This window comes from Scophthalmus maximus, chromosome 18 (assembly GCF_022379125.1).
Source record: "Scophthalmus maximus strain ysfricsl-2021 chromosome 18, ASM2237912v1, whole genome shotgun sequence".
NCBI lineage: Eukaryota > Metazoa > Chordata > Actinopteri > Pleuronectiformes > Scophthalmidae > Scophthalmus > Scophthalmus maximus.
In genome coordinates this window covers 15,631,025-15,657,500 of record NC_061532.1, presented here as the reverse complement: position 1 = coordinate 15,657,500, position 26,476 = coordinate 15,631,025, and the positions used below count along the sequence as shown (strand labels likewise).

The 26,476-nt window shown below is 43.9% G+C and overlaps 1 protein-coding gene across 21 annotated transcripts in view; it reads right to left on the bottom strand.

Moving 5' to 3' along the window:
- The window catches only part of ptprk (protein tyrosine phosphatase receptor type K), a 100,124-nt gene that overhangs the window by 40,944 nt on the left and 32,704 nt on the right, over nucleotides 1-26,476 (bottom strand). For all 21 annotated transcript variants that reach the window (XM_035617561.2, XM_047328550.1, XM_035617565.2 and 18 more), the window contains 7 exons: nucleotides 17,493-17,615; nucleotides 9,700-9,860; nucleotides 8,849-8,900; nucleotides 8,701-8,759; nucleotides 4,818-4,899; nucleotides 3,164-3,279; nucleotides 2,174-2,348 (listed from right to left, as the gene is read on the bottom strand). In XM_035617561.2, coding sequence (XP_035473454.1) covers nucleotides 2,174-2,348; nucleotides 3,164-3,279; nucleotides 4,818-4,899; nucleotides 8,701-8,759; nucleotides 8,849-8,900; nucleotides 9,700-9,860; nucleotides 17,493-17,615 — 768 coding nt within the window. The remainder of the gene's footprint in view (nucleotides 1-2,173; nucleotides 2,349-3,163; nucleotides 3,280-4,817; nucleotides 4,900-8,700; nucleotides 8,760-8,848; nucleotides 8,901-9,699; nucleotides 9,861-17,492; nucleotides 17,616-26,476) is intronic.

Genomic DNA, 26,476 nt, shown 5'->3' with positions numbered 1-26,476 from the left:
CAATGTCCTGCAGGAACCTCAAATCTCCAACACGCCACACTTTTCAAGAAGTGAAATAAACATATTCCCTGTTTCTTTGATTTCTCCCCGGCTCTCATCTCCCCATCTGATATTTCTCATAAATAAACATGAGGCTCCCCTCCTTCTGCATTCACACACGCGGTCGTCCTTCTTCCCTTTATTGTGATGTATTTCTAACAAACCAGACGCTGGATCAATATTCATAATCACCAATATCCCTCAGAGCTCCGAAAGCTTCTTTTCACGGGCCTGTGAAAGTGGATGCTTTTCAAGCCGCTGCATTGGCCATGAAACGCCGCGCTGCGCCTCTCTGCATCTTATTGAACCTGCGATCCATTTTCATATATGTAGATTGGTCCTATTCATGTTTAGACTCGTATCTCCTGCTGTGCACATTCCTCATCTCTATCATCTCTGCCTTCTCATACTCAAGCTGAGGATCCTCACAATAAATAAACATTAGCCACTTATGTATTCCCACTGAATCAGCAAAGGTCCTGCGGAGAAAAGTGCGTCTCCAAACACTTGGAGATTTGCTTGAGATCTGTTCATTCCCAGTGTGGATTGTAACAGTCACCCTGAGTGTGTCCCGCTCACACCTCACTGTCCCTAAACCGGACAGTGTAAGAGCCCTGAAGCAGCTGAGACTCATATTCATTTGTGCTCCCTCCTCCACTTTGATTTCTCATTTCTTTCTGCTCCGCCATCTCATATGCTGAATAATCAACACGTCTCTGCTGAGCTGTTTACATATTCCGACATATTCCTGATTCTTATATGGATATTCTCGGGATAATGAGCTGACTATTTACATTTAACTTTTGCTCATCCATCTCCCCTTTTCTCTCTTTGCTCGCCCTCCTCTTTCTCCCACCCATCCCCTGTCACTCAGGTATCATTTTTTCTGAATCTTTGCCTTAACCCCCCCCCCCCCCCCCCCCCCCCCCCCCCCTTTGCCCTCCTCCTCTCTCTCTCTCTCTGGGAGATGAATCGAATATGTAAGCTATTGGATGTGAATGAATAAAGCATCCCGTCTCAAACACACATTGGTGACACCTTATTAACCACATGTCAGCTGCACATGACAGCCGGAGCACGCACACACACGCACACAAAACACAAGGCTGGCGCACACACATCTGCATATACACACACACAAACACACACACACACACACACACACACACACACAAACACAGACACACACACACACACACACACACACACACACACACACACACAAACTCTCCTCATTAGTCAGACACAGTGAATGTGCATTTGATTGGAAAGATGTTTGACATCCTAAAAGTTACACACAATTCAAAGTTTGTCACAGCACAAAAATTATAAGTGCGTCAAAAAAAACATGACTCTGGTCAACAACAGGGTCATGATGGATTTCATTTGTTTTTTTGTTTTTTTACAATTGACCTGTCACAAAAACCCTCCCACCAACATTGGCTATGCCACTGTCGAGGTTTGGCTTTTCTCAAAACACTTTTATTATTTAATTTGCTTAACACACCTTTGTCTTGTTGAAGCATACTATTTGAATATTTGAACGATAAAATGTAAATCCAACGTCTGACTGACTTTATCTATTGTGGAATATAAACCGCCAACGGGGTCATTTTAAAATGAATCAACTGTCGGAGCTTGCACTGCATTTTTTCCTTATCATACTGACAGCACTACTAATATTATGTAGCACCATAAACTGGTGGGTATGAGACTTTGTTTTGCTTTTTTGCCTTATTTTTTTTTGCTCAGTATTGTGTCTGATAGTAAAAGTACTTTTACATGACTTGTTTTATAAAAGTGGAAACATTAAAAAGCCTGCGACAGATGGTTGTTTTCAACTAATGAAACTAATACTAATTACAAAGGTTCCACACACTTCAACATTTTGAGCTGTTAACTAAATGATATGATTGTACTGTGATGAATCATATCAATGCTGATGTTGACTTCTTTTCCCCCTAATCCTGCAAATACATAAAAGCTTGAAGGTCTTGGTGAACATTGGCGTCCTTACTTAAGACTTAAAACCAGAGAAAATTATCTCTGACAAACATTAAACATAAAATCAGTGAAGAAAAATAGGAAAGAACACAAAGTACAGAGTTGACAATCAAGTAAATAATCTCCTCACCTCTGACGATGAGTCCTGCGAAGTTGGACACCCCCGAGCCGCGCTCTGATTGGGTGACGCAGCGGTACAGATCTTGATCCTGATTGGTGACCTCTTTGAGGTGGAAGGAGGCGGCGAACCGTCTGTGGTTGATGTTTTTGGTCAGAGCGACGGGAATATCTTCTCCATTTCTCCTCTGGAATCACAGACAGACACAGACAGGTCAGGGGCTGCAGGGGGTGGGGACGGGTTAACTGCCTTGCTCAAGGTCACAAGGCAGCACTGGGCTACACATGAGCACACGCACGTACACTCACACACACTGCCTAACTGACAGCAGGTTTGAAGGTCATGACGACAATAGAGAGATAATGAAATCAGGAGCTATCAAACTCTTAATCATGTTAGCTGCTAGGCGGTACGGCGTGGAGTCGCTCTGTGAGTGTGTGTGTGTGTGTGTGTGTGTGTGTGTGTGTGTATGTGTAATATTTGTTTACAGAGACAGGGCACATTAATCAAAAGGAATGTTTAGCTGCAGTACTTTTGAAATGGATTTTTGTACATTTTGAAATACACTGTCTGCAAAGATGCAAATATGAAGAGCTGGTTCCATCGAATTGCTAAAGAAAAAATTATTTGCCAAGGTTCTGAAATATCAGCCTGATAAAACTGAGATGTATGAGTCGAGTAGAAATCTGTCACAGTAGAAATCTGAATCAGTATTACAGAAATTGGCTGATGCCGTTTAACATGAATTGAATTTTTATTACTGTACAGTAGGAACAAAATTTGATTCACCTCCATTTCATTTGGGTTTGAAGCAGCAAATATACGTTTAGAAAAAAAGACATATCTCAAAAACAGGGCAAATAGAAAAATCTAAACCCTAACTTTCATCATGTGTGAAAATATGTTGTCCAACCTCTTTCAACACAGACACATTACAATTCTAGTTCATCCCTTAGCGAGTACATGAAAAGGTGGTTATCGTGTGCGTTCGTGTAGCCGTACCTGTAGCCAGAGTTTGTTGTTGGACGTTTCTCGTCCTGTAGCGATACACTGAAACGTGGCGTTTTGTCCGGCGTTCACCTCCACGTCCCCGAGACGCAGAAAATGAGGAGATTTGTCTACAGGAAATACAATCAAAGAAGTAAAGGACAATTAGAATGAGTTTACAGCAACATTTCTGTGTCCTAAAATGTAATTCTGGGTTAAAAGTAGAAATGAGGTGACCGAGCCCGGGGGAGTTATGGATACAAACAGGTCGGGTTGCCGCACGCGCGCACACGTACACATTTAAGGACCTTTAATAACCCCGAGGACTGAGTTCATTATAACTGCGATTAGATTTTACTAGAGTTCGATGAAACCAAAACACAGTGCCGCATCGCCACTGGGAGGAAACATCAATGTCACATTCAGTGTATTTAATTCACATGGCCTCCGGGTTCTTGACTACTATGCTAAAATATGAAATGAGGCTTTAAACCCTGAAGATGCAGCTCGGCTATGACATTTTTATTCTGGAGAGGTGATTGCAATCATACATAGCAGCTCCCGTGGTGAATGAACACACACACACACACACACACACAAACACACACACACACACACACACACACACACACACAAGCTTGCAAACGTGCGCACACACACAAACCTGTGTGTCCAGAAATGCAGCTGTGAGAATGAATGCGTCCACTGTGGAGACTAAGTACTAATTCCTTTTCAAATACTTGCTCCTTCCTATTAGGAGTGCTACTCCTCTGACCTTAAAGGACTGCGGCTCCTCTTTTTATTTTATAATTACGTTGCTTTAGTGACAAAATGTCCAGAAATTTCCTTCAGAGGTATATCGACTACTTCTGACAGAGACAAGTACAACGGTAAAACCGGGACATCAACTGTATGGGGCGACGGCACCAGACAGTTTATCTCCGTGACTTATAATCAATAGAATCTATTAAGAAACAAAATTGTCGTCCAGGATTCCGGTGCTGCTGCGAGACGGATGGCCGAAAGGAGTTGTAATTGCTTCCTTTCAAACGTAGGGACCCTCCTGGAACCTGCCTATGGCTTCAGATTAACGGACGCAGATCTGTTAACAGATACAGTTTGTTGTCACAACGCTTTCTTTTCCTTCTTCTTGGCCTCTGGCAGCCAAGGAGACACTCAGGCAAAGTAGAGAAGAAGAAGAAGAAGAAGAAGAAGACTCGAGACGGAGGGAGAATTTCAAATGGATCGCAGCCCACATCTCTTTCCTGTCACTGTGAGACAAGACAGCCACTGTTCAGTGTGTGTGTGTGTGTGTGTGTGTGTGTGTGTGTGTGTGTGTCTGTGCTAAAGAGAGAGAGAGAGAAAGTGCTGAGTGGTCAAAATCTTCTCTCTCCATGATTGCCCTAATACTGTCTCATTTCCCGCTTCACTCTCTCCTGCTCCCCCTTTCCCTCCTCCTCACAATCTCTCTCCCTGTCCCGTTTCTTATTTCTCAACGACTTGTCTTTCTCCGCGCGCCGCATCCCTCCCCTCTCCCGTGTCACCTTCCCACTTATCTGCCCGTTCAGCTGCGACAGAAGCCGTCCCAGGTACGGTCTAATTAGTGGGCAAAGCTATCAGCGTCTATTCAGCGGGCTAGGACTAATTGCCGGGCATGCGAATGACTCACCGCACGGGTAGCTGAGCACCTGAATGTCGTCGATGGCGATGAAGCCGGCTTTGCTGTCCGACACCTCGGCTTCAAATATGACCTGGAGAAGAGAGAGGGTCAAATGCTGTGTGTCGTGTTATTGGTATATTTGTATTTGGAAGATATGTCTCAACAAGGAGCACATACTTAAACGCAGATGTGTTTGTTAGAAAACAATGATCTCCGTTAATCTGTGTATTTACGTAAAAATACATATACTATCTTTAACATCTTTGTGTATTAGTCATAACATTCTCTGACAGGCTGTGAAAGAAGAGCCAGAGTGAGCACATACACGCACATAAAAAAGTATACAAGAAGTGGAAAAAAACGAAACAACTCAAAATATAACAAAAGCAAAACTGCCAGAGAAAACTGAAATAACATAACCCACATACGCTCTGCTTGCAAATCACAAACCTCTGTGGCACCGTTATCAAATCACAAACTGCGCCTCCGAAACAGAGTTTCAGAAGCACACGCAAGACAATTGCCGATTAAATTTGCTGCAAAAGTGATGGATCCAATCTGAATTGTCACGGAGCGCGGTGACAACCACTAGTATTGTGCATAAAAAAAAACTGGATAAATACAAAGCTGCCTTCCCGACCGCGGCTGGATTCATACAGTCTGGCCAACAAATCCTGAAGGATAAATGAGATACTTTTCTGCTCGGATCACAGTAATCTCCTTTGGTGCACAGAAAATGGCTGCCAACGAAATGATAATAAGTACTGAAACCCAACGCGGGAAAGGTAGAGAGTAAAATGTTTGAGCCCATGTTTGTTTTTCATTATCCTTCCATTCTACCATGTCTTTTTTCCCTTTTCTGCTTCATTTCATGTTTTCTCAACTTCGTTTTGCTCAATCTGCTCCTTGTCTTGACGAGGCCACGTTTTTGAGTACGACACTATTTTCCATAAAATGGCTCCTGGGAGTTTCATTTAAAACGCAAAAGTAACACGTAGACACTGATTTATTTTTTTCTTTCTGTCAGTCCACTGCTTTGGTCCAGACTGAAATATGTCTGCAACTACTGTATTGATCAGCATTTTTTTTTCCTCCATCGTCAGCTTTTCATTCCTGATCTTCTTTTTTTTCCCATGAACAGCAGTTCAGCAGCTCAAAGTGTTATTTTTGACCTGCTGGGGGGGGGGGGGGGGGGGGGGGGGGGGGGGGGGGGGGGGGGGGGGGGGGGGGGGGGGGAATAGCATTTCCCTTTTTTACCACCGTCTTGTTGACTCGTGGTCTGAATGAAGATGATTCTCCTCATCCTCATCTATCTCAACTATCTCCATCTTCGCTCCCTCCTCCCCGTCCATGTGTTGGAACCTCCCACTCCCACTCCCTCGACTCGTCATTGTCCCTTTTCGTAAACATTTCTTCTCCCCTAATTTCTCTCTTTCCCACTCCGCTCTGTTTTTGTCTAGCAGTGTTTACTCAGAGCGGAGCACTGTAATGAACAGAGGAGGAGGAGGTCGCTATCAAAGGGGAGACGGGGGGGGAAGAGAGCGAGGGGGGTGAGCAGTTGTTGTCATTCATCACCTGTAAAAGGAAATCTGCCGTGAACTGTTTACCCATAGCTTATCACCCCCCTGCTTGTCACACTCCCCCCCCCCCCCCCCCCCCCCCCCCACCGCCTCCCTCCTCCGCCAATCTATCTCGTCTCTCTCTCCTATCATCTTTCCCTCATTGCTCACTGCGGAGCACGGCGGAGAGTCATCAGTTGACTTTTAATACCTTCATCTCTGTCTGCGTGTGAGGACGGGCTCGCCTGTCCGTCCATCTCCCTCCACTGTCTGCTCATCATCACTTCTTATTATTGTACCCATATTTGTTTTTGGCGGCCGTCGCGTGACCTGATGATCTTTTTTTTGCTTTGTGTACAAATGTAGCAATTTATTCACTGAATCTACTTTTTGCATTAAGTTCAGCGCAAATAACCAGAGGTCCTTTTAAAGTCAAGCCAAAGGTCCTTTCAGGCCAGCCTCATGTTATCAGTATTGTCAAGTGTTGACTCTAATGCACTACGAGATAATATGAATCTGTGCTTTTCAAATAAAACTGAATTGAATCGAACTGAGGCGTGATTACTGATAGCTTGTGTTTACAAGTTCTCGCATGTGCGAGGCGACTCCTGAAAACGCCGAAGGCTGACGGATGACATATCATCGCTCCAGAGTGGGGTTGGGTTAATAGCAGCATCCTCTTATCAACCAATCACATATATCACCTTGATGTTTGCATGTATGGGCGCTGAATCAAAAATGTTTAAACCTGCAGCGAAGGGATTTTTTCTCCTCCCGTTTCATTTCATGTTACAGTCTGAATCCTAAGATATGTCAGCGGGGTCTATAGACACCCGCTATCTCTCAACACATACTTGTATTTAACTAAGGTAATATATGTTAAACTGGGGGGGACACAGCAGTGGAACTTTAATGGTGATGTAAATCCAAAAGCAAACTTAACATAAATTTTGAAATTCACAGGTAAAAAGCTAATTCATGTCGTGTATGCACATGTCAAAAGGTAACATTGAATGCCAGTCCAAGGTAATATAATATGCAAACCCCAAGATATTATGTTTACTATTATATATAGCTTAGAATGAATGTTCCCATTTGAGAACAAGGTAATCAATTAATGGACTGATCGCAGCAGCTATTAATCAAGTAAAAATTTGAATCTGAGGTTAGTTAACTGTATTGGAATCTCGTGATATTCATGAAACTCTCATCAGCCTGACAGGATGTAAAGTTGTCATTAAAAATAAAGAGATTGAGACAAAGAAAATACAATATAACAGAGTCTGCCATAAATCGTGCGTGTGCGCACGTGTGTGCTTACACGTGTCTACATCTGCCACGTCTTCCCGTGGTGAAACCGGTCTCATTACAACTCAAGCCAAAGTGCTAACACGGAAACATGTTCCAGCATGAAGAAGAAAAAAAACAAACTTCATAACCGCAAATCTAATAACCTGTTTCATAGCCTGAAAAAACCTACATAAGCCTCAGCAAACCAGGACGATTAGGTTCAATTAAAACATGTTGACACACGAGTTTCAGGCTGGTGATCTCCTCCCGTAGTCACTGAGGGGCGGGGGCTGGGGGGAGCTGGGCTCCAGATGGGCCATTTGGAGGACACTATCTCACTTCGCCTTACTGTAATATTATATGGTCCCCAGGCGTGTGTGTTAACATAATCAGAGTGTGTGTGTGTGTATATGCCTGCTAGGACATCGAGAGACAGGCTAGTCGACAACATGCACACATTTGTCAACACCAGCCAACACACACACACACACACACACACACACACACACACACACACACACACACACACACACACACACACACACACACACACACACACACACACACACACACACACACACACACACACACACACACACACACACACACACACACACAGCTCATGTTGGACTTACATAAAAGCACCATAATAATTGAATTCATTACAACTGTCCTGCACTACATTCTACTCCTTATATTCTTTATTTTAAACAGGAGATTATTAATAACGCATAAAATGCATATGTGTTGAGCATGATGACACACTCCCATGCACACAAACACACACACACACACACACACACACACACACAACCCCCACTAGTTTTTCTCAGTGTCTTTTCTCGCCCAATCGTCACCTCCTGAGCCTCAGTCAACACAAATCAATCAGCTGCCTGCCTCACAGCATGTGTTTGTGTGTGTGTGTGTGTATTATGTCTGTGTAGTCACATGAACACAAGTGGAAATAAAGAAATATGTACAGGATAAAGGAATCATGTAATAAACTTAGCGCGACCGTTGGTTGTTGTTGTGCGGGGAGTTACCTGATATTCATTGGGCCAGAATGTGGAGACAGCCAGTTCCGCCCGCAGCCAGTCTTTCCCTGGACGACACAACATTACAGTCAACATCCGCCAATAACATCACAACAGAGTAAGTTATGGATGAGTGGTGGTCTGAGGCGGTGTTTACCGGTGTAGGACGTCACGTTCCATATGGGGTTGGCCAATGGACCCTTGTTCACCTGGAGATGACACACAAAAAACAGAATGAAATATTCATGCACCAAATGAACACGGTTGTTACACTGTGTTTAGTGGTTTTCTTCCATTAGAAAGACATTGGACCATCAGATTGTCCCTCCAAACAAGAAGGTCAGAGGTCAGTGCAGGACATTAACAGGGAAGATGTTTGCAGTGACCTCAAGTTAACTTCTTCTTCTTCTGTTAACCTTTACAAGCACATCAATTTTTTCTTTGGAAATTTGGTTCTTTGCATTATGAAATGCAGCATTGCTCTGTAGAATAACATAATCTTAATATATATATCAATCTAAATAATTCTTCTCAACATCATAATCCAAACAGAATAACATCACCAATGAGTTAAAAGTCAATGTTTGCCGTTTTTTAACTATATATTCAACTGGAAAAAAAGGCTTAATTAGGTATTGTAAGACACAAGGTCTTGGTTAAGTCAAAGTAGTCAACGGCCTCTATGGAATCGGAGCCGGATCATTTGTGGTTGTGTTTAATAAAATCCAGACCTCATTTGCCATCAATACTGTTTTGTTTGGTTTCTAAGAGGCTCTTCACAAGCTGCCACCACAAACACAAAGCTTTAACTCAACATTTGAACTCATCTGAGGTTGGTTTTTTGCAGCAAACGAGAGGCTGGTAAATAAATAGGCTAACATTTGGACTTGATTTAATTTCTAATGTGTCACAGCTAACAAGGTACGGATTGTTTCTTCAAAAAGTCGAATCAGGTAGAGTAAGTCTCTCACTATATTTAAGATAAGATAGGATCATTCTTTACGACACCTTCACCAGGACGTTAAGGGTGCCGGGGCTGGAGCCGTCAGGGCTGGTGAGGAGATAGTTGAAGTCGATGCAGTGGGTGTCGTTCTCCTTCATGACCGGCAGCTGGAATCGGGCCTTTTCGCCGACATCACACTGAGAGACGTCCACATACATGAAGGAACCTGGGCGCAGAGACAAAGACAAGAGAGACGGTCACAAAAGATGTAAAAATAAAAGAGTCATCAGGAGATGGAACATAACCGTCGGTCACTAACAGAAACAGAAGATCGTTTGGAAGTGATTGATTTGTGCTGAAAATGTAAAATCAAATTGCAAATGCAGCAATGACTCTGGGTTATTTTGTACTTATTCAGTGCACAGGTGTCAAGTATGAAGTAGTGATCCTGTAATTCAGTGCAAGTGATAACAAATGAATCCCTTCATATCAAAACCCCCTATAATCAGAACGCAGTGTGGAATCTTTTCCGTGGCGTATCGGTGAAAAGTTCTGAGGTAAGAGCCCAAAATATGAAACCGTTCCAAATGGTTTGAGTTTTGCTGCAGAAATCAAGTGATTACATACGAACGGGCCGATAGACAAACGGACCATCTCTCGGTATTGGTGTTTGCGATACGAAAACATGAATTTTACAGATAAACGATGCATAAATGTGTACATTTATGTTTACATTACAAGTTTCTCAAGCCCTATATATTTGGTTGAATGTGTTGTTTTCTTTTTATTCATAGTTTTTTCTAATAAACTTTATGATTAAACTCTCAAATATGAAGCCTCAATTAGGTTTCTTTGTCAAAAGGGTTTTACAACGGTATCGGCATCAGTATGGCTCTACTATATTGCCCCCTCATTATATGAAGATGTATCAAAAGGTCAGACTCATGCCTACTCTTTGAGTCTGACCTGAATCGCGACCCGCGAGTTACCTCGTGCTGTATCGCAGAGGCTCGTGCTTGTACATCACATAGCAGCTGAAGTTCACTGCTTGAACTGACTAGAAATGTTTCCCTCTGAGGGGGTCGTTAGTGAAGAGACGCCGTGAAGATTACGACTTTATCTGCTTCCGTGTATATTAAGTGAGTGAGCAGAAAAGGCTACACACACAATAGTTCTGGAACTTCTCTGAAGGTTTCTCCTTGTTTTTCTTATTTCCTATATCTTGCGTGGTTAAGACCGGTTGTCAGGTCAGTGGGTTTACTTGAAGCTAACACACAGTATGTTCATATTTACTAAGCTCAGATTCTAATATCCATTCTAAAAATGTATGCGTTGGCAAAGTCAATTAGAAAACAGTGAGCTGCAGCTTCTCATTTTCATCAGGTGCCGGTTCGTCGTGTCGGCTGTCATTTATTAACTGGACGATAGGACTGAACTCAACTCGTCTGTTGTCAGTTTGTGTGTCTGTCTGCACACCGCGGCCTGTGAGAGAGGAAGAGTTTATTTCTGCCGTTCCAACAGAGTGAGACCTCTTGGCGTTTCACGTCATGTCACTGACGGGGGATGGCATTCTCCAACCTGAACTTTCATATCATTCTGATACGGTATCGATCTTCATCGCCACTTAGTGGCGCAGTGAAGTGTTATTATGCATGTCTGTGTGTGTGTGTGTGTGTGTGTGTGTGTGTGTGTTTATTCTCCTGTGAAAAGGTTTTGTCAGTGCTGGGGACTGAACCTTTAACCGGCATTATGACTTAGTGCAGGAACTGGAATCCCCGTTCTCCTCTGTACCTTCCCACCTGCTTTGCTCTAATATTTTTTCGCAGTGAGTTTCTTCTCACAGAAACAAAAAGCATTCCTGTTTGCATGTTTTTACTCCACTCTGTTTCTCTCTGCTGTCATTCCTTTTGGGCTTATTGTACGAGAATCAGTCCCCCCCCCCCCCGACACATGAAACAAACCACTGTTCCTACGACTGAGTCATTTGTTTCTCCTTTGTGTTTGCGGGGCTGTTTTTTTTGCAAATAAAAAAACGGGGAATTGAGAAGAGGAGAGAACTTCTTTTGGAAGCACAATTTCCTTCATTTTTTTCCTCAGTCCCTCTCTCTCCTTTCATTTCTGTAAATGAGCAGCGCCGTTTCCGGCTGATAATGACTGTAAATGTGTGAGCGTAAAAACAAAATCGACATAAGACGAATCGGTGAAGCTTCGTCCGAGTCGTGCGGAGGGAGCTGCATGTTTGTACCAGCCCGGGGAGTTCGCACAGGCCCCGTTAACCACACTCCAAATTTTCCACAGCGTGCAACATATCATTACCTGCGAGTAGCCGGCAGCGTGACATTACGAGGAGCATTTTCACTGCCGGCCCCGGGGCAATGTTTTTTTCTTTTCCTTATTTTGTTTGCATTAGGTCGTCCCCCCCGCTCTCGGCTGAATTCAAACATAAATCAGTTGTTTCCTTGTTATGCTAACGTGACAGGACTGTCACAGGGTTTTTTTAAGTTGTTTTTTTTTCCATTCCCTACTTCACGTTGAGCACTATACCTTACAACCACAGTGGTCCAGTGCAGGACACGGCGCTCAACACGGCGCATAATCGTAATCAGTCAGCCCATCCAGATGTTCTAGTAATCAGCTCAGACCTCAACCAGATGGTGTTCCAGGGAAATATGATGAAATGTGATATATTTTTTTTCTTCTCCCCGCCTGATGTTTAATCTCACAATCTCACATTAGCTGCTCACACACTGGGGGTGCGTCCGCACTAATACTGGACAGAGACGGTTTTCAGCCTGAAAAGGCCATTTCAAGATGAAAACGATCTCCGTGAGAATAGACTGTGTCCATACGATCATGCCTGAAAATGAACATGATCACATGCACGTTGGGTATGCACATAGAATAGAAAACAATCTGAATGTAACTGTACAGCAGGTGCTAGCAAAGACAACAGCTGCTAGCAACTTTGAATGGTTTATTCATGTTGAATAACGTGTTACTGTGGATGCAGCCTGAGAGAAAGTAGCCATGATATTGTCTTGATTGTTATGTTTGTACTTTTTTCTATTTGTAGAATAGGAGAGCTGAAATAATACTCTGATTAATTGATTGGTCAATATTGGATTATGTCTTTCTTTAAGCAACAATACTTAACAAATGCTATTTCCATCTCCTCAAATGTGACAATGTTCTGCTTTTGTCCATTTTGTGTCGCCATAAATTGTATAACTTTAGGATTTGGACTGTTAGTCTGAAAAAAACACTCAATATGAAGGTACAGTATCACCTTGGCAAGGTTTTCTCCCCCCCTCCGGCATTTTTTAAAATAATTTATAGGTCACGCAATTAGTTGGATTACTGAAATAATAACTGATTAGCAGTGGTAGTTGCAGTTCTAAATAGAATAGAACGGAAGAAGAAAAAATGGAAGAGAACAATATGTATAGTTCTAAAGAGAAAAGAAAAGTGCAGTGCAAAATCAAAAAAAAAACCAAACAAAATTTAATGCAATTAATTGAATAATAATAATAATGAAAAATATTATAATGAATAGTATACAGCAAAATGTCTGTGCTCCACTAAACAATCACAGCACTTCTGGGTAATTCTATTTTCAAATTAGAAAGCGAACACAATGTGCACTATACAATGGGCTGTAGGACAATGGTGATCATCAGTTATTGTTTAGTTAATCTACTGTGAGAAAACACTGTTCCCTGCAGAATGGAGCAGAACATAACAGGCTTCCAACTGGTGCACACAAACATGTGCCTGGACACACACACACACACACACACCAGCCTTTCAGTACCAAGCATGTTTCCCAGTTATTGGTTTGGCACTTCTCCCCTCTCCTCCTTTTCCACCCTACCCCCGCCTCGACACCAACGCTCATTTCTCCCCCTGCCATTGAAGTATCATGACTATCCTACTTCCTGGTTCTGAATGTCACCGACAACACCCCCCCCCAAAAAAAGAATATATCCAAACAGATCCGAAACAAGACAAGGCACAAAAAAATGAACTCATGATGGATGTCACTCCTATTTCTTTAAATTTTTTTGGCACTGACACCAAGATGGTGACATGAATAAAAGTGCCTTTAAGATGGCTGCCAAGATGGTGTTCCGGCTAAAAATACCCCAAACAGTCTGAGACCCAGATGTGTCACAGCAGCACACAACAACGTGGCAAAAATATAACCCTTAGCACTTTGGCTAATCGTAACACCGCATGCTGCAAAATTGTAACGACAAATGGATTAGGTATAGGTAGAAATAGGTCAATAGTATTTGATAAATATATACAGGCTGTCAACTTACCCATACATGGTTATTGAAATAATAAATATATCTATATCAGCTAGAAAGGGGGACAATAACAAGACCTCATCTGAGACCAAAATATCATTGTAAAACATGAAGTAATTAATGATTGACAGGACATGAAACTGATATAAGCAGACTTTGTGATGCCAAGAACATCTGACACCTGAAGTCTGCCAGTTTCTAAAATGGCTGGCGTCGCTGAACTGCCAAAGTCTAAAATGGCCACCGATTGAATGGCAGCACGACATCACGATAAGGCTAAAAGAACATAAAGAATCCTTGGCAGTGTTAAGACACAGATACTGTATGTCAGAGGGTAGACCGAGGACAGTATTCTTCAGCAGAATGCATCCACGTTCAAATTCAAAAGTGTGTTCGCATGTTGGAATAATTTGCCCCTCAAAATTCCATCCTTCCATTCCACCAGAGGTTTTTTAGCGAGATCCTTTTAAGTTACTTTCATGAGACTGCATGACTCACAGTATTTTACTGTATGTACTCTATGCATTACTGCACGGGTAACATCTTCAAAAGTCTCATATCATTCAAAGTATTTCTTCACGTTTGAGAAGCTGTAACCAGAGAATATGTGGCATGAAAATTTTGCATGAAAATTACAATTATATTAATCACAATTATTTTCTGTTAGTCGGCCAGTATTAGTCAATAAAGCAATTCGGCTGTAGCGCTCTACAGACTAACTTACTTGACTTTTCCATCAGAAAGCCGACAAATCAATCGGAAAATTTGAACTCTAATTTTGATTCATAAGACTGGATTGAAATACAAAACACCCCAAAGCAACAAATACAATTCTTGTAAAGGAAAATGTTCGGGTCTTGCAGGGACTGTGTCGAAGAGATTTGATTTAATGCTAATTCTGAGGGTTGTCGGGTGAGTTGCGGTATCCGTCATTGTTTGATCATTTATTGAAACATGCAGTGGACGACGGGAGCAGCTCTGCTTCACTTTAAACGCCTCGATTCTCTCCCCTTACTCGACAGTTGCACAGTGGAAAACGAGAGGAAAGAGGGAGGCGTGGGGAGAGCGGCATGCCAGAAAAGGTTTAGAGTGGTACTGGCTGACAACGTTATGAGTCGAGAGTATCTGCCTCAGTCCACTGAGCCACGGCAGAGCACCCCGGCCCATGAATGTTCAACTGGCACAGCACACGATGCCAGCGTAGCGTCTGCACCCTGCCGCGTTGAACACTGCCAGCGTCGGGCCTCGGAGAGATTACACAGAAGAGTTTTATCTCCATTATAAAAAAAAAAGTGCCAAACCATCCGGGCTCGCTCAATACTGCCTCGAGCACATTCTGGTGATTAGCAACTGGGGCGAATCGATGTAGGTTATAAGGGACAAAAGTATAATTGTTGGCTCAACTATCCAATGATTTGGCATGAAGCCATGAGATAGCTCCTCTTCTCCTGCCAATACCTTTGACGATATATAACCCCCTGAACTACTAATCAGCTAAATAAACTCCCTCCCTAAGGACTTTCAGATGCCAAATGCTCTTAATAACTCCCCCCTAAATAAAGGGAGTAGGCATCTCTTTGTTTTCAGGGGTCAAAAGCCAAAAAAGGTTTAGTGCCACTGCTCTAAATCATGTCATGCCCCCAGGGACGCTGCAGCGAGCCAGACCAAAGTACTTCTCAATTACCGCTGGCTATGATTGCCGGAGAAAATAACAATAGTAGTAATAGCCATTACCCATGTGTCCCTGGGCAAGGCATTTAAGCCACTAGCCCCCGCGCCCTTTTTCCCACAACTCCATCCAAATGCGAAACCCAGCCAAGTGTTGTATCTGTAATGCCCTGCAGCAGCCTCGTTTTCCGTCCAGCGTGCCACTGTCCCCACGCCCTACCGGCATTGTTAACACATCAAATGTCAGTTCATGCTCCCACACCTTTAGGCGAGGCTCTGAACCCCCCCCCCCTCCGCCCTCAGCAGCCAACATCCCAAAACCATTAACCTGCTGTGCCATCCTCGTGCACCCCCCCCGCCCCGACTCATTCCACTAGCTTCTTCAGGCACTAATGCTATGCAAATACCAAGCATTACCTCTGCGCCCTTGGGCAAGGTATTTAACCTCTTCGAACTGCCCACTCTGCCCTCTCTGCATTGTGACGCCGCTTGGTATTAATAACACCAAATGCTAGACTTTGGCTTCGCAGCACCGGGCAAGACACCCGACTCTCGTCTTGTGTCATCGCTTAAATATATGCAAGACCACATTCGTGTGTGCGTGTATGTGTTTGTGTGTGTGTGTGTGTGTGTGTGTGTGTGTGTGTCAGTTAAAAATCGTAAAGAGCTGGTGTTGAACCGAACCTTTCTCTAAATGTCAGTGAAGCTGGGTTGTCATGATGATAAGCATGAGAGATAAATAACGACACAGCATTGTCATGGCAACAAAGAGATAATCTTCCACAACCGAAAAGGAGGAGAGGAGAGGAAGTGTCTCAAAAATGAGACAAAAGGACGGGAAAGAAACGGATATGGGGGAGGAAAGAGAAGAAGAAGAAGAAGAAGAAGAAGAGGAGAGGAATGAAGATGACATGAGGCAAAAGGAGAAGAAAGGATAGAGAAGAGGACAGAAAAAGAAGAAGAGAGGAGGGCACACGACAGAGGAGGACAAAAAAGTCAAACTTGTATGTGGTTGTTAACAGGTCAACATCATCGTTCAGACACCAGTGGACATTTCTTTCACTCTGTGGTTTTGATTCCCGTAAAAGCAAGTTACTGACTCCAGATTGCAGAGCTGGTTATTGGTATAACATTTTGCTTTTAACATTGTAAAGTAGGGAACCTTCCCCGGTTCGCTGCCATTGATTAATGACCTCATATTCTGTTAATTAGACCCCCAGCCCTGAGGCAGAAAGATTTAATTTCCCCTTCATCATCATCATGGAGTGGGGGGGGGAAAAACAACTGATTAAAGAGGAGAGGAGAGAGGAGGAGAGGTGCTCGGATACTAAAGTAAAAGTACCAGTACCATACTTGTTCCTAAAAAATGGCCGTTGTGACTGATATATTATTCGATATTTTATAATTAGATTGTTAATATGGAGCCATCAACTTGGATGAAGCTTTTTGTGGCCATATTGGTTGAAGTTGAACTAGTTTTAACTACTCCATATAAAACTTATATGTAATAATGTGTTAGCTTTTTTGACTTTTTTTGCAATCTTGCTAAATTTGTAGGGATTTTAGCCATTTTGGCCTTAAATAGTAGTTTGAATTAAACTGTGGGAAAAAAGAGAGGAAATGGCTCTTTGTTGGAACAGCTAACAACTCATAAGCTGTTTTCAGACATGAACTTTGAGGTCAGGACACTTTTTCGGACACTATCTGATGTAGAGAAGTAGTGTCTCCTTCTAATATGGGACGAAATATCAATATAAAAGCATAAAACACGGCACTAAATGCGCTTTCCCCCACTGCGAGGAGGTGACGGCTGGACGCAGAAGAGAAGGCTTTCTCGATGAGTGGAGGACAAAGAAAGGAGGAGAGCAACCGGTCGTTACCATGCGGCAGGTCTGGTGAGACGTAGGGCACGTCCTGGGTGTTGATGTGTGTCCAGTCAAAGTCATCGTAGGGATCTTGCTGGTAATCGCACTGAGTGAAGCCCTCGTCGAATGTGCAGCTTCCTGCAAAGAGAAACACGGTTCAGATTTGGTGCGCACCACACACTGGATTAATTATTCTTTCCGATGCCACATGAAATTCCTATCTGGTCTTGTGCGGTAAAACGGTTTGGTTCTTTCCTGCCTGTTGTTTGTCTCGAGCGTGTGCTTGTCTCGGCTCATTAATGAACCACCAGGAGTCGGAGCTCCAACGGTCGTCACTCAAGGCCAGTCAGCATCACCTCTGACTCAAGCGTCGGGGGCCTTCAGCTGATCATCTGAGCCCACCGCCGACCGCCCCGGGACGCGCATGTGTGAGCCGACCGCCCGTGGCTCCGCCTTAAACAGGGAGCGGCTCTAATACAGAGAGACGCCACTTGTCCCCGCCGGCCAGCTAAACCAATCAGCTTGCCATGATATGTGGCTCGTGCGGGCGAAATTGCTTATAGGAATTGCATGTTCGCCGTCTGATTCATTGACCTAGAAGAGATGTGGCTAAGAAAAGCCGGAGTGCCATCTGATTCAAGTCACTGGTAGTTAGTGGTCAACCAAAAGTGTCCTCTATCTCCTTATGGACATTGGTTAAAGTAGGACAATAGTATGATAGTCATATATATCATAACATAGTTCACCCATATAGTACACGAATGAATGGAGAAACTCTTTTGCTAACTCAATACTATGCCAATAGTGTTTGGATCACTATTGGACCTATAGAAAACACTTGGATTATAATTTGTGATGTGTAAATATGATAACGAAACATGTATCTCAATATAGCAACGAACAATTTTCTTCACTGTCCGATAATCTGACAATTATTATCAGGATTCAATGATTATTTGGTTAATGAAGTGTCAAAAAATAGCAAAGAATGTCCATCAAAAGTTTCCTAACCCTAATTTATTAGCCTCAAACACCTCGTTTGGTCAAATTTATACATTTTATTATTAGGAGGGCTGAGAAAAATGGCATATATTCATATTTGAGAAGTTGAAACTAGTGATTATTTTGATGCATCTAATTAAAACCTAGTTATATCACAAAATCAGTATTATATACTGGCCTAAAACCCAATTCATCCTCAACAAAATAAAGAAAAGCATTGATAGTTTAATAAATATTTTCAAAGGAAAATAGATAACCCTCGCTCCCAATGGTCAAAGCTACTTTGTTCAGCCAGTGTTTTGACCACGAGGCCTGTCAGGACAAAGAACATTAAAAAACAATACGAACTGAAAACTAAAGATCGAAAAAAACAAGAACATAAATAACAAATTACGACGTTTTTTGTTCTTTGTTGTGAAATGTGCACATTTTCCGGTACTAATGGAACTTTCTGGGCGTCACGCAGGAAAAGAAAAAAAACACTATAAAAGAAGATATACAAGAGCAAGTCAGAATGGAAAAACCCGACAGCGCTGCAGCAACATAAATCTCCGCCGCGTTCAGCCAGTGCTACAGCTCTGCTACGTTTGTCCTGGAGCGAGCGGCGGCGGCGGCTGTGATGGAGAAGAGAACGACAGGCCCCTCAGATACCCCGCTGATCCCAGCTCCTGCTGCAGAGGGATACCGAGAGGTGACAGCCACCACCGCAGGAGAAACAAGTTAACATCAAACTAAGTGACTGTCTTCGGCTGCCGGCGGTATGGCTGGCTGTGACTCACGGCCTCCGAGACGCATTGGATCACGTTCCTCTTGGCATCATCACGCTAAAAAAACAACAAGCACAAAAAAAAAAAAAAACTGCCTCCTCTTCGTGCAATTCACATCGCCCCCCCCATTCAATTCAATTAAGTCTCTGTCACGGGAGTTTATCTCCAGTTATAATGCAAACCCCCCCCCCCCCCCCAAAAAAAATGCGACATGCTCTAAAGTAGGGCATAATTTTTGCCAGCATTTTTTATCATAAGCCAAACTTGGACGTACACAATCTAATGCCACCAATGACTAACACGAATGTTCCGAAATGTGTACGTGAGAGTGTGTGAGAGTGTGAAACTCCATGACTTCCTTTCTCCCACAGTGTGAGTGTCAGTTTACATCTTGCTGTCAGGTAGCTCTCTCTGCAGGGGTTACAAGAGTGAAAGACTAGTGTGAATGTGTCGCATGCGTGTAGAAATGTGCTGCAAACTAGTAGTCTGGTATATAAATAAAAAAAACTAACAAAACTACTACTTCACTACATCACGACGTAGTATTTAGGCAACTCTGAGTGGGGGGGGGGGGGAAATTGGAGATTTCAAAAATAAAATTACATATTGAGAATGAAGTTGTAATATTGCAAGAATTCAGTATAATTTTTAGGCTATGTGTCCTTTGGTATAGGTTTCACAACACTTCTTCTTTTGGCGCATGAGCACCACGTTATCATAAGTAACAGGTTTTTCGAAAAAAAGATTGTGCGAGAAACTGCCTTATTCCGAAGAAAGAACCACGCTGATTTGGAGGAAATTGCCTCTTATGTTGAGTAGGTAATGGGCGGTAAATGTTGGGGTTTTTTCTTTTGCCCAAAAAAAATCGAGTCGGAGGAGGCGACGTGTCAGCGAGGCCTCTCATATCGCATATCTTTTGAAGAGTCCATACATGAGTGGAATGACTTCATTATTATAGTCTAGTTAGTTCACAGTCCAGACGAGCACGTTGTCATACATTAATGTCCAGTATTGAGTGCTAATGTTCATGAAGCTGGTAAATGAAAGTGAGTAAATAAGTGTCTGTTGAAAACACAGGGTTCGTTTGAACTTCCCGGCAAAGTTAAAAGTGTAAATTGTAAACAATTTTTAATGAGAGAAAAGATTATAGTGAAGTGAGTGTGAACAAATGCCTTTAAACTCACTAGATTGCTTGTAAAATACACGGAGGCACATCATTTCTGCTTGCACGTTGATCAAAGTTGTTTCTTTTGCCCAGCACTGGCTGGAAACTAAAACCTGACGGTGCTGATGTATTTGGGGAGATTTAGTTAAGTGTGAAGTCTCTGGCTCCGCCGGTGAAAATCCGTCGCTGTGCATCGAGGAAACACTTCACCTTGGTTTTACCGACCGAACCCACTTGTGTGACTTGTGTTTAACCTTGCCGACGGCACAGAGAACATACAGATTCCATTTAGTTTCCGAGCTTTTCAAATTGCAATTTCTGCCACTGAAAGCAGCACATAGTGTACGGCAGAATTGGATTCCAACCCCACCGTGTTTGAAGTATGTGCTGTGGGCTTTTAGCTGTGTGTACACACACACACACACACACACACACACACACACACACAGAGTTCCACTCAGCTCTGATGCAGTGCCGCAGTAGAAGTGGTATTTTGCCTTGGCTTCGCAGTGAAGAAAAACATGCCCTTGTTTTAAATTCCGACTGGTTTAAAAAGAACCTTTTCTCAATTGTGGAGCATTCCTCTCTTTTCATGTGAACACCTCCGACAGACCTTCGCTTTCAACTGCTAACATACCAATCAGAAACTGTGTTCATGTGTGTGTGTGCTGAAGAGGGATTTCAGAAACTCGCACACACACACACACACACACACACACACACACACACACACACACACACACACACACACACACACACACACACACACACACACACACACACACACACACACACACACCTCATGCTAGATCGCTCAAGTTCTCAGTTAACACTTTTCCGCAATGCCCTGCCAATTTAAACCAACACACACAAATTTCGACAAATGTATCCGACAGTAAACCCTCACTGCGATAATGAGAAGAGCAGACCTTGAACAATTTTACATGTGCTGAAAAAAGACACGCCATTGGTCGATGTATTGGTTTCGGAAAATCTTGTATATCCCTAATATCTATGTCGGCGTTTTAGGAAACAGCTGTGATAGTGATGCGAATCAAGCCTACCGATAAAGTTGTTGGGACAAAAATGCTCCACAGAGCTGAGAGGATGAAAAACGTCTGTGGTTTCTATGAGTTTGACCCATCTCATATTCCACACAGTCATTTGATCTGTTGTTATAACGAGGAATACGGATTAAAGCATCTTTAAATGTCCAAGAAATACTTCATTTGTGCCTTTTGCACTGTGTCTGTCTCCATGTGGGAACCGTATAATACGATTTAACAAAATCCCTAGAACAGTTTTCAGACTATATGCATGAGTGTGTGTGTGTGTGTGTGTGTGTGTGTGTGTGTATGTGTGTGTCCAGATGGGTCATTATTGCCCCCCCCCCCTCCAATCACAAGGACACGGAGAGAGACAGAGAGAAGCCGACTGCATGCTAATCACTTCCTAATCAGCTCCTGTGATTGGCTGCCTCGCTAATGAAATAATGGTGGCTCATTTACATAATAAAATAATTAGAAGGACTTGATAAAGGCTCAAGGGCACAGAGAGGAAGCCACACACACACACACACACACACACACACACACACACACACACACACACACACACACACACACACACACACACACACACTCGCTGACACAGGACAGCCGCAGTCTTTTTCGAAAAAGACTGTTGAATGGCATCAGACACAACATCTGCCAGCGCCACTCAAAATCATTTGGTGCACTGACACCCCCCCCCCCCCCCCCCCCCCGGGAGGTGAGTCCAAACAAAAAAGGGCCCTGACCGAAACTGTTGGAGAACATGGGTGCAGCCAGGCCCCGGGGGATCCGCGGCGAAGAAGAAGACGAGGAGGACCAAATCCATTTCTCGGTTATTAGCGTACATCAAGATTATTAGTTGGCAACACGGCAAGAATGTGTAACAATAGCCGGGTTTTGATTAGCTGTCCCCCTCCCTCTCCAGTGTGATCTAACCGTTCTGCAGAACGGGCAGTATTGAATCAGATCCAACGGCTGAAGTCTGCTCACATAAGACGTTCCGGGGGACACGTTTAGATCAAATGAAGGTCTGAGGTCTTTCTTTCTCTAGACAATTCCGGGAAAATCCATTACGACAAAGAAACAGATTATAAAAAATAAATAAAAAAAACCTAAGACTGCTAAGTCGATATACCTGTGCCCTTGTGCGAAACACATTCATCCGCGGCGAGGGAGTGAGTGCATTTCTCAAGAAAACAACATTAGAGGACCACAACGGTGGCGCGGCCTTGATGTTGTAAAAAAAATATATATATATATATCATTTGAAATAAAAAGCTATAAATTGCCTCAGCTGTCACCGTTGGCTCCGTGCAACAATCCCCCGACGTTGCTTCATTCGTCATCACCGTTACAGTTTGGAGTCTTTCCCCCCCCCCCCCCCCCTTTTTTTGGGGGGACCAAAACCTGCTATTTAATCACACAAATGTTTGAAGTCAGTCCCCTGAGGAGATCTGACGGTGGACGCTGCTCGGCCCTCAAACAGGACACGCCTTCGCGGATGCTCGTCGCGTGCGTTTCATCGACACGTTAATGTGACGAGAGCGGGCTTAAGGTGACAGGCTCCGTGGACCGGGAAATTATGGTGCGGCAATACAGTTCGGGGGCCAATGCATGAACGCAGACAAAAAAGGAGGTAATGTCGGCATATTCAAGGGAACTTTTCCCTCTTCCGCAACACTTTCTCACTGTCCACATGGACAGGGAAGCATCCCCGCATCGCAAAGCATCATCATTCATATGACCCCCCCCCCCCCAACAAAGATTTGAACTCACAACAGTTCAAACTCCCCTTGCCTCTTTTTGCTCTCTGTCTTTTCTCGCCCCTCGTGTCTGTCTAGCGGTTGTTTTTTTTTTCTGGGCCCGAGCTCAGTCTCAGTCTGCGGGCAGAGATATTATCGCCGGAGAGGAGATAAGACGGGATGAGTGAGAGCGAGGGGAAACAGGAGGGAGTGTGCACAAAGCAACGGAAAAGAGAGAGGAGAAGGAGAAAAGGAAAACAGGGGGGGGGGGGGGGGTCATAACGAGCCTGATGATTAACTGTATGATACAGCAAACGTGACGATGTGCAAATCGTTCTTTTTTTCCTTCAGTTTCCTTTAGCCTTTAGTTCTAATTCTTCTCCCTTTATTATATGCTGCATTAATAGTAACTTTAATAATTCTGGATTCACAGTCAAACAGGAGAAGAGAAGCGGAGAGAAAGCTCCATTTCTGCAAACGGGAATCATTTTCAAGGACAATGATTACATTTACATCATTAAAATCCAATTCCGACCACCAGTAATCCTGTTTCCCCTCGAAATCGTTCCAATTTTTGGCCAAGTCCAGTTAATAATTACGTTTCCCGACCCGGATTTGGGATCATATGTGGCTTTGTGGGACATTTCCTCCGCCCGTCCATCAATACCACAGTTTCGGTTTTCAAAGGAAGGAAAGAGGCTTAAGAGGAGAAGAGAAGAAAACGACTTTGACTATTTAGCGAACTGCACCCTATGGTATTTTTTGTATTCCACTTGATCGTGCTCTATGTGATACACTTTGCAGTCCCTGTCGCTGTGTTTGTTGTTTTTAATCTGCGTGCGTGTGTGTCACGGAGTCGCCCCAATGCCGACCGCCTCAAGGACACTAATAAAGTTGTTCCTTGTCATTTACTTTCTCGGCCGTCTTTTTTTATTCTCTCTCTGCTTCTGGTTCTCTCGCTCCCTCTCGGAGAATAGGTGAAATTAGCCTGAAATGATACAAGGTGACATCAGAGAGGCTGACAAACACACACACACACACACACACACACACACACACACACACACACACACACACACACACACACACACACACACACACACACACACACACACACACACACACACACACACACACACACACACACTCTCTCTCTCTCTCACTCGCCACGCTTCAGTGGCCCTCGCAGCGCAGCGCGACGCCATCAAAGCCAAGACCCATATTCACACACACCTCGCCTGTTAAACATACACACTGCCACGCGCAATCACACACCCAAATACACACGACCTGCACAGCAGCGCGCGCACACACACACACACACACACAAACACACACACACACACACACAGAGCGGTAGTTTAATTGGAAGTGCTGAAGGCTGAAGAATTTCTCCTTCATCTCACGATGCTGTAATTGAATCTGAGACGTGTGTGTACGTGTGTGTGTGCGTGTTCGGTGTGTGTGTGTGTGTGTTCGTTCAGCTGATTCAGGACTTTCCATTGACAGTATCAGTAAAACAGAAAAGTGTGTTTTCCCTATGTGAAGAGCCTTTTTTTTTTTTTTGTCCTTCCATCCCTGACTATCTCACCCCCGCTCCTCTCTCTCGGGGTTAATGCAGCTTTTCAATTCAAATTCAACCTCGAGCAGTTTTCAAGTGCCGAGTGCTATTTTCCCCCCCCCCCACCAACTGACGGTTTTCTTGCAGCGGGCTCTCCGGCGAGAGCCAGCCACGATCTCCGTCTCTCTGCATGCTGGCGTTTCATTGGCCGACATAAGAAACTTTATTCGCCGAGCCGACAGACGATTTTGACACGGCGATTCTTCACCAAAAAATAGCATTCCCTCACATTCACTGTGCTTTGACTCGTCTCTGGTGTTTGAGAGGCAAAACTAACTTGTGCGTTCTTCTGACCTTGCGTGGGCATTTCGCTGTCGAGTGAGAACCGGACGCTGGACGTTCGCACCTCTGCTTGGACGGCCGCAAACGAAAAAGGACGATCGGCGGCACAACGAGGCACGGGCGCCTTAATGACCTGCCGTCACAGTATCGCTGTCACTCAGTACAAAAGGGGGGACGGTGAATTGAGCTGTGAGGAGCCCTTTCTGTCTTTTGATGCTACAGAGGTGTCAGAGCAATCTATTTGGTCTCACATGGCCACCTTATCATTAAAAAGGGTTCAATCTGAAATATGGAAAGTCGTCTCTCAATTTTTTCCGGGGATGTTCCGTCACCTGTGGACTGGGAAACGCTACATTATTGGCTGAAGCTGGTCCGCTGCACATTTCATGCGGACGAAGGAGGCGTCAGCTCTGAAAGCGTGCGCCCGTGAAAGGGCTGACCCGGCTGATCATTTTGGGACTTTCCAAAACTGCAAACTGAGTGTTCAGCCAAAACCAACAATAAGTTCAAGGACTGTGACTTTGGATGTAAGCACCGAATACGGACGGATCAGGGAAGCTTTAATATAAATGTCTCACAATACAAGGTCAAGCCTTGGAATTGATCGCTTTGTCAGACCGACCGTCCAAATGTATCAGAACCTGGCACCAGACAATGATGTTTAGGTTTTTTTAATGAGCCACAAAACGAATTAGCATGAGTCTCTGTACCGTGGGGTCCAGAAGCTCCGATTCCTCATCGTGGTGACAATTACACAACTTAAATGACCTGCAGAAAGTAAACGTGGCACCTGAACCCTAAATACCTCACACCTCGGAGGCAATGTGTGCTTCCTCTGTATCTGGCTGCCTTCAGACATACAGAGAGGTTTTCCTTAACTTTTCCTTAGCCCTCAGCCCCCGCCCCCCGAGCAAAAAAAAGTTCTTCCCAGGCGCCACCCTTCGTCTGAATGTTCCTGTTGGTCCAACAAGGCAAACACCGGAAAATGTCCAGACCCGATTTCCCTGTTCATTTCTGAAAACAGCTTTTGTCTCTCTCTCTGTGTGTGTGTGTGTGTGTGTGTGTGTGTGTGTGTGTGTGTGTGTGTGTGTGTGTGTGTGTGTGTGTGTGTGTGTGTGTGTGTGGGACCAGGGGTCGAAGCCTTTTCCACAGACACTATCTTTATGACATTCACCTCTCTTCTGTGCCTTCTTTCCATCGCTCTTCCGCTCCCCTGTCTATATCTCTCCATCATTAATCTCTGTTACTATTCAAATGCTGACATTTGGAGCAACTTCACATGCCGACTGACTTGGCTGACTGGCTGGCAGATAACGCAGGAGAATGCGGGGACGGCAGAGGAGGAGGTGGAGGTGGTGGTGGTGGGGG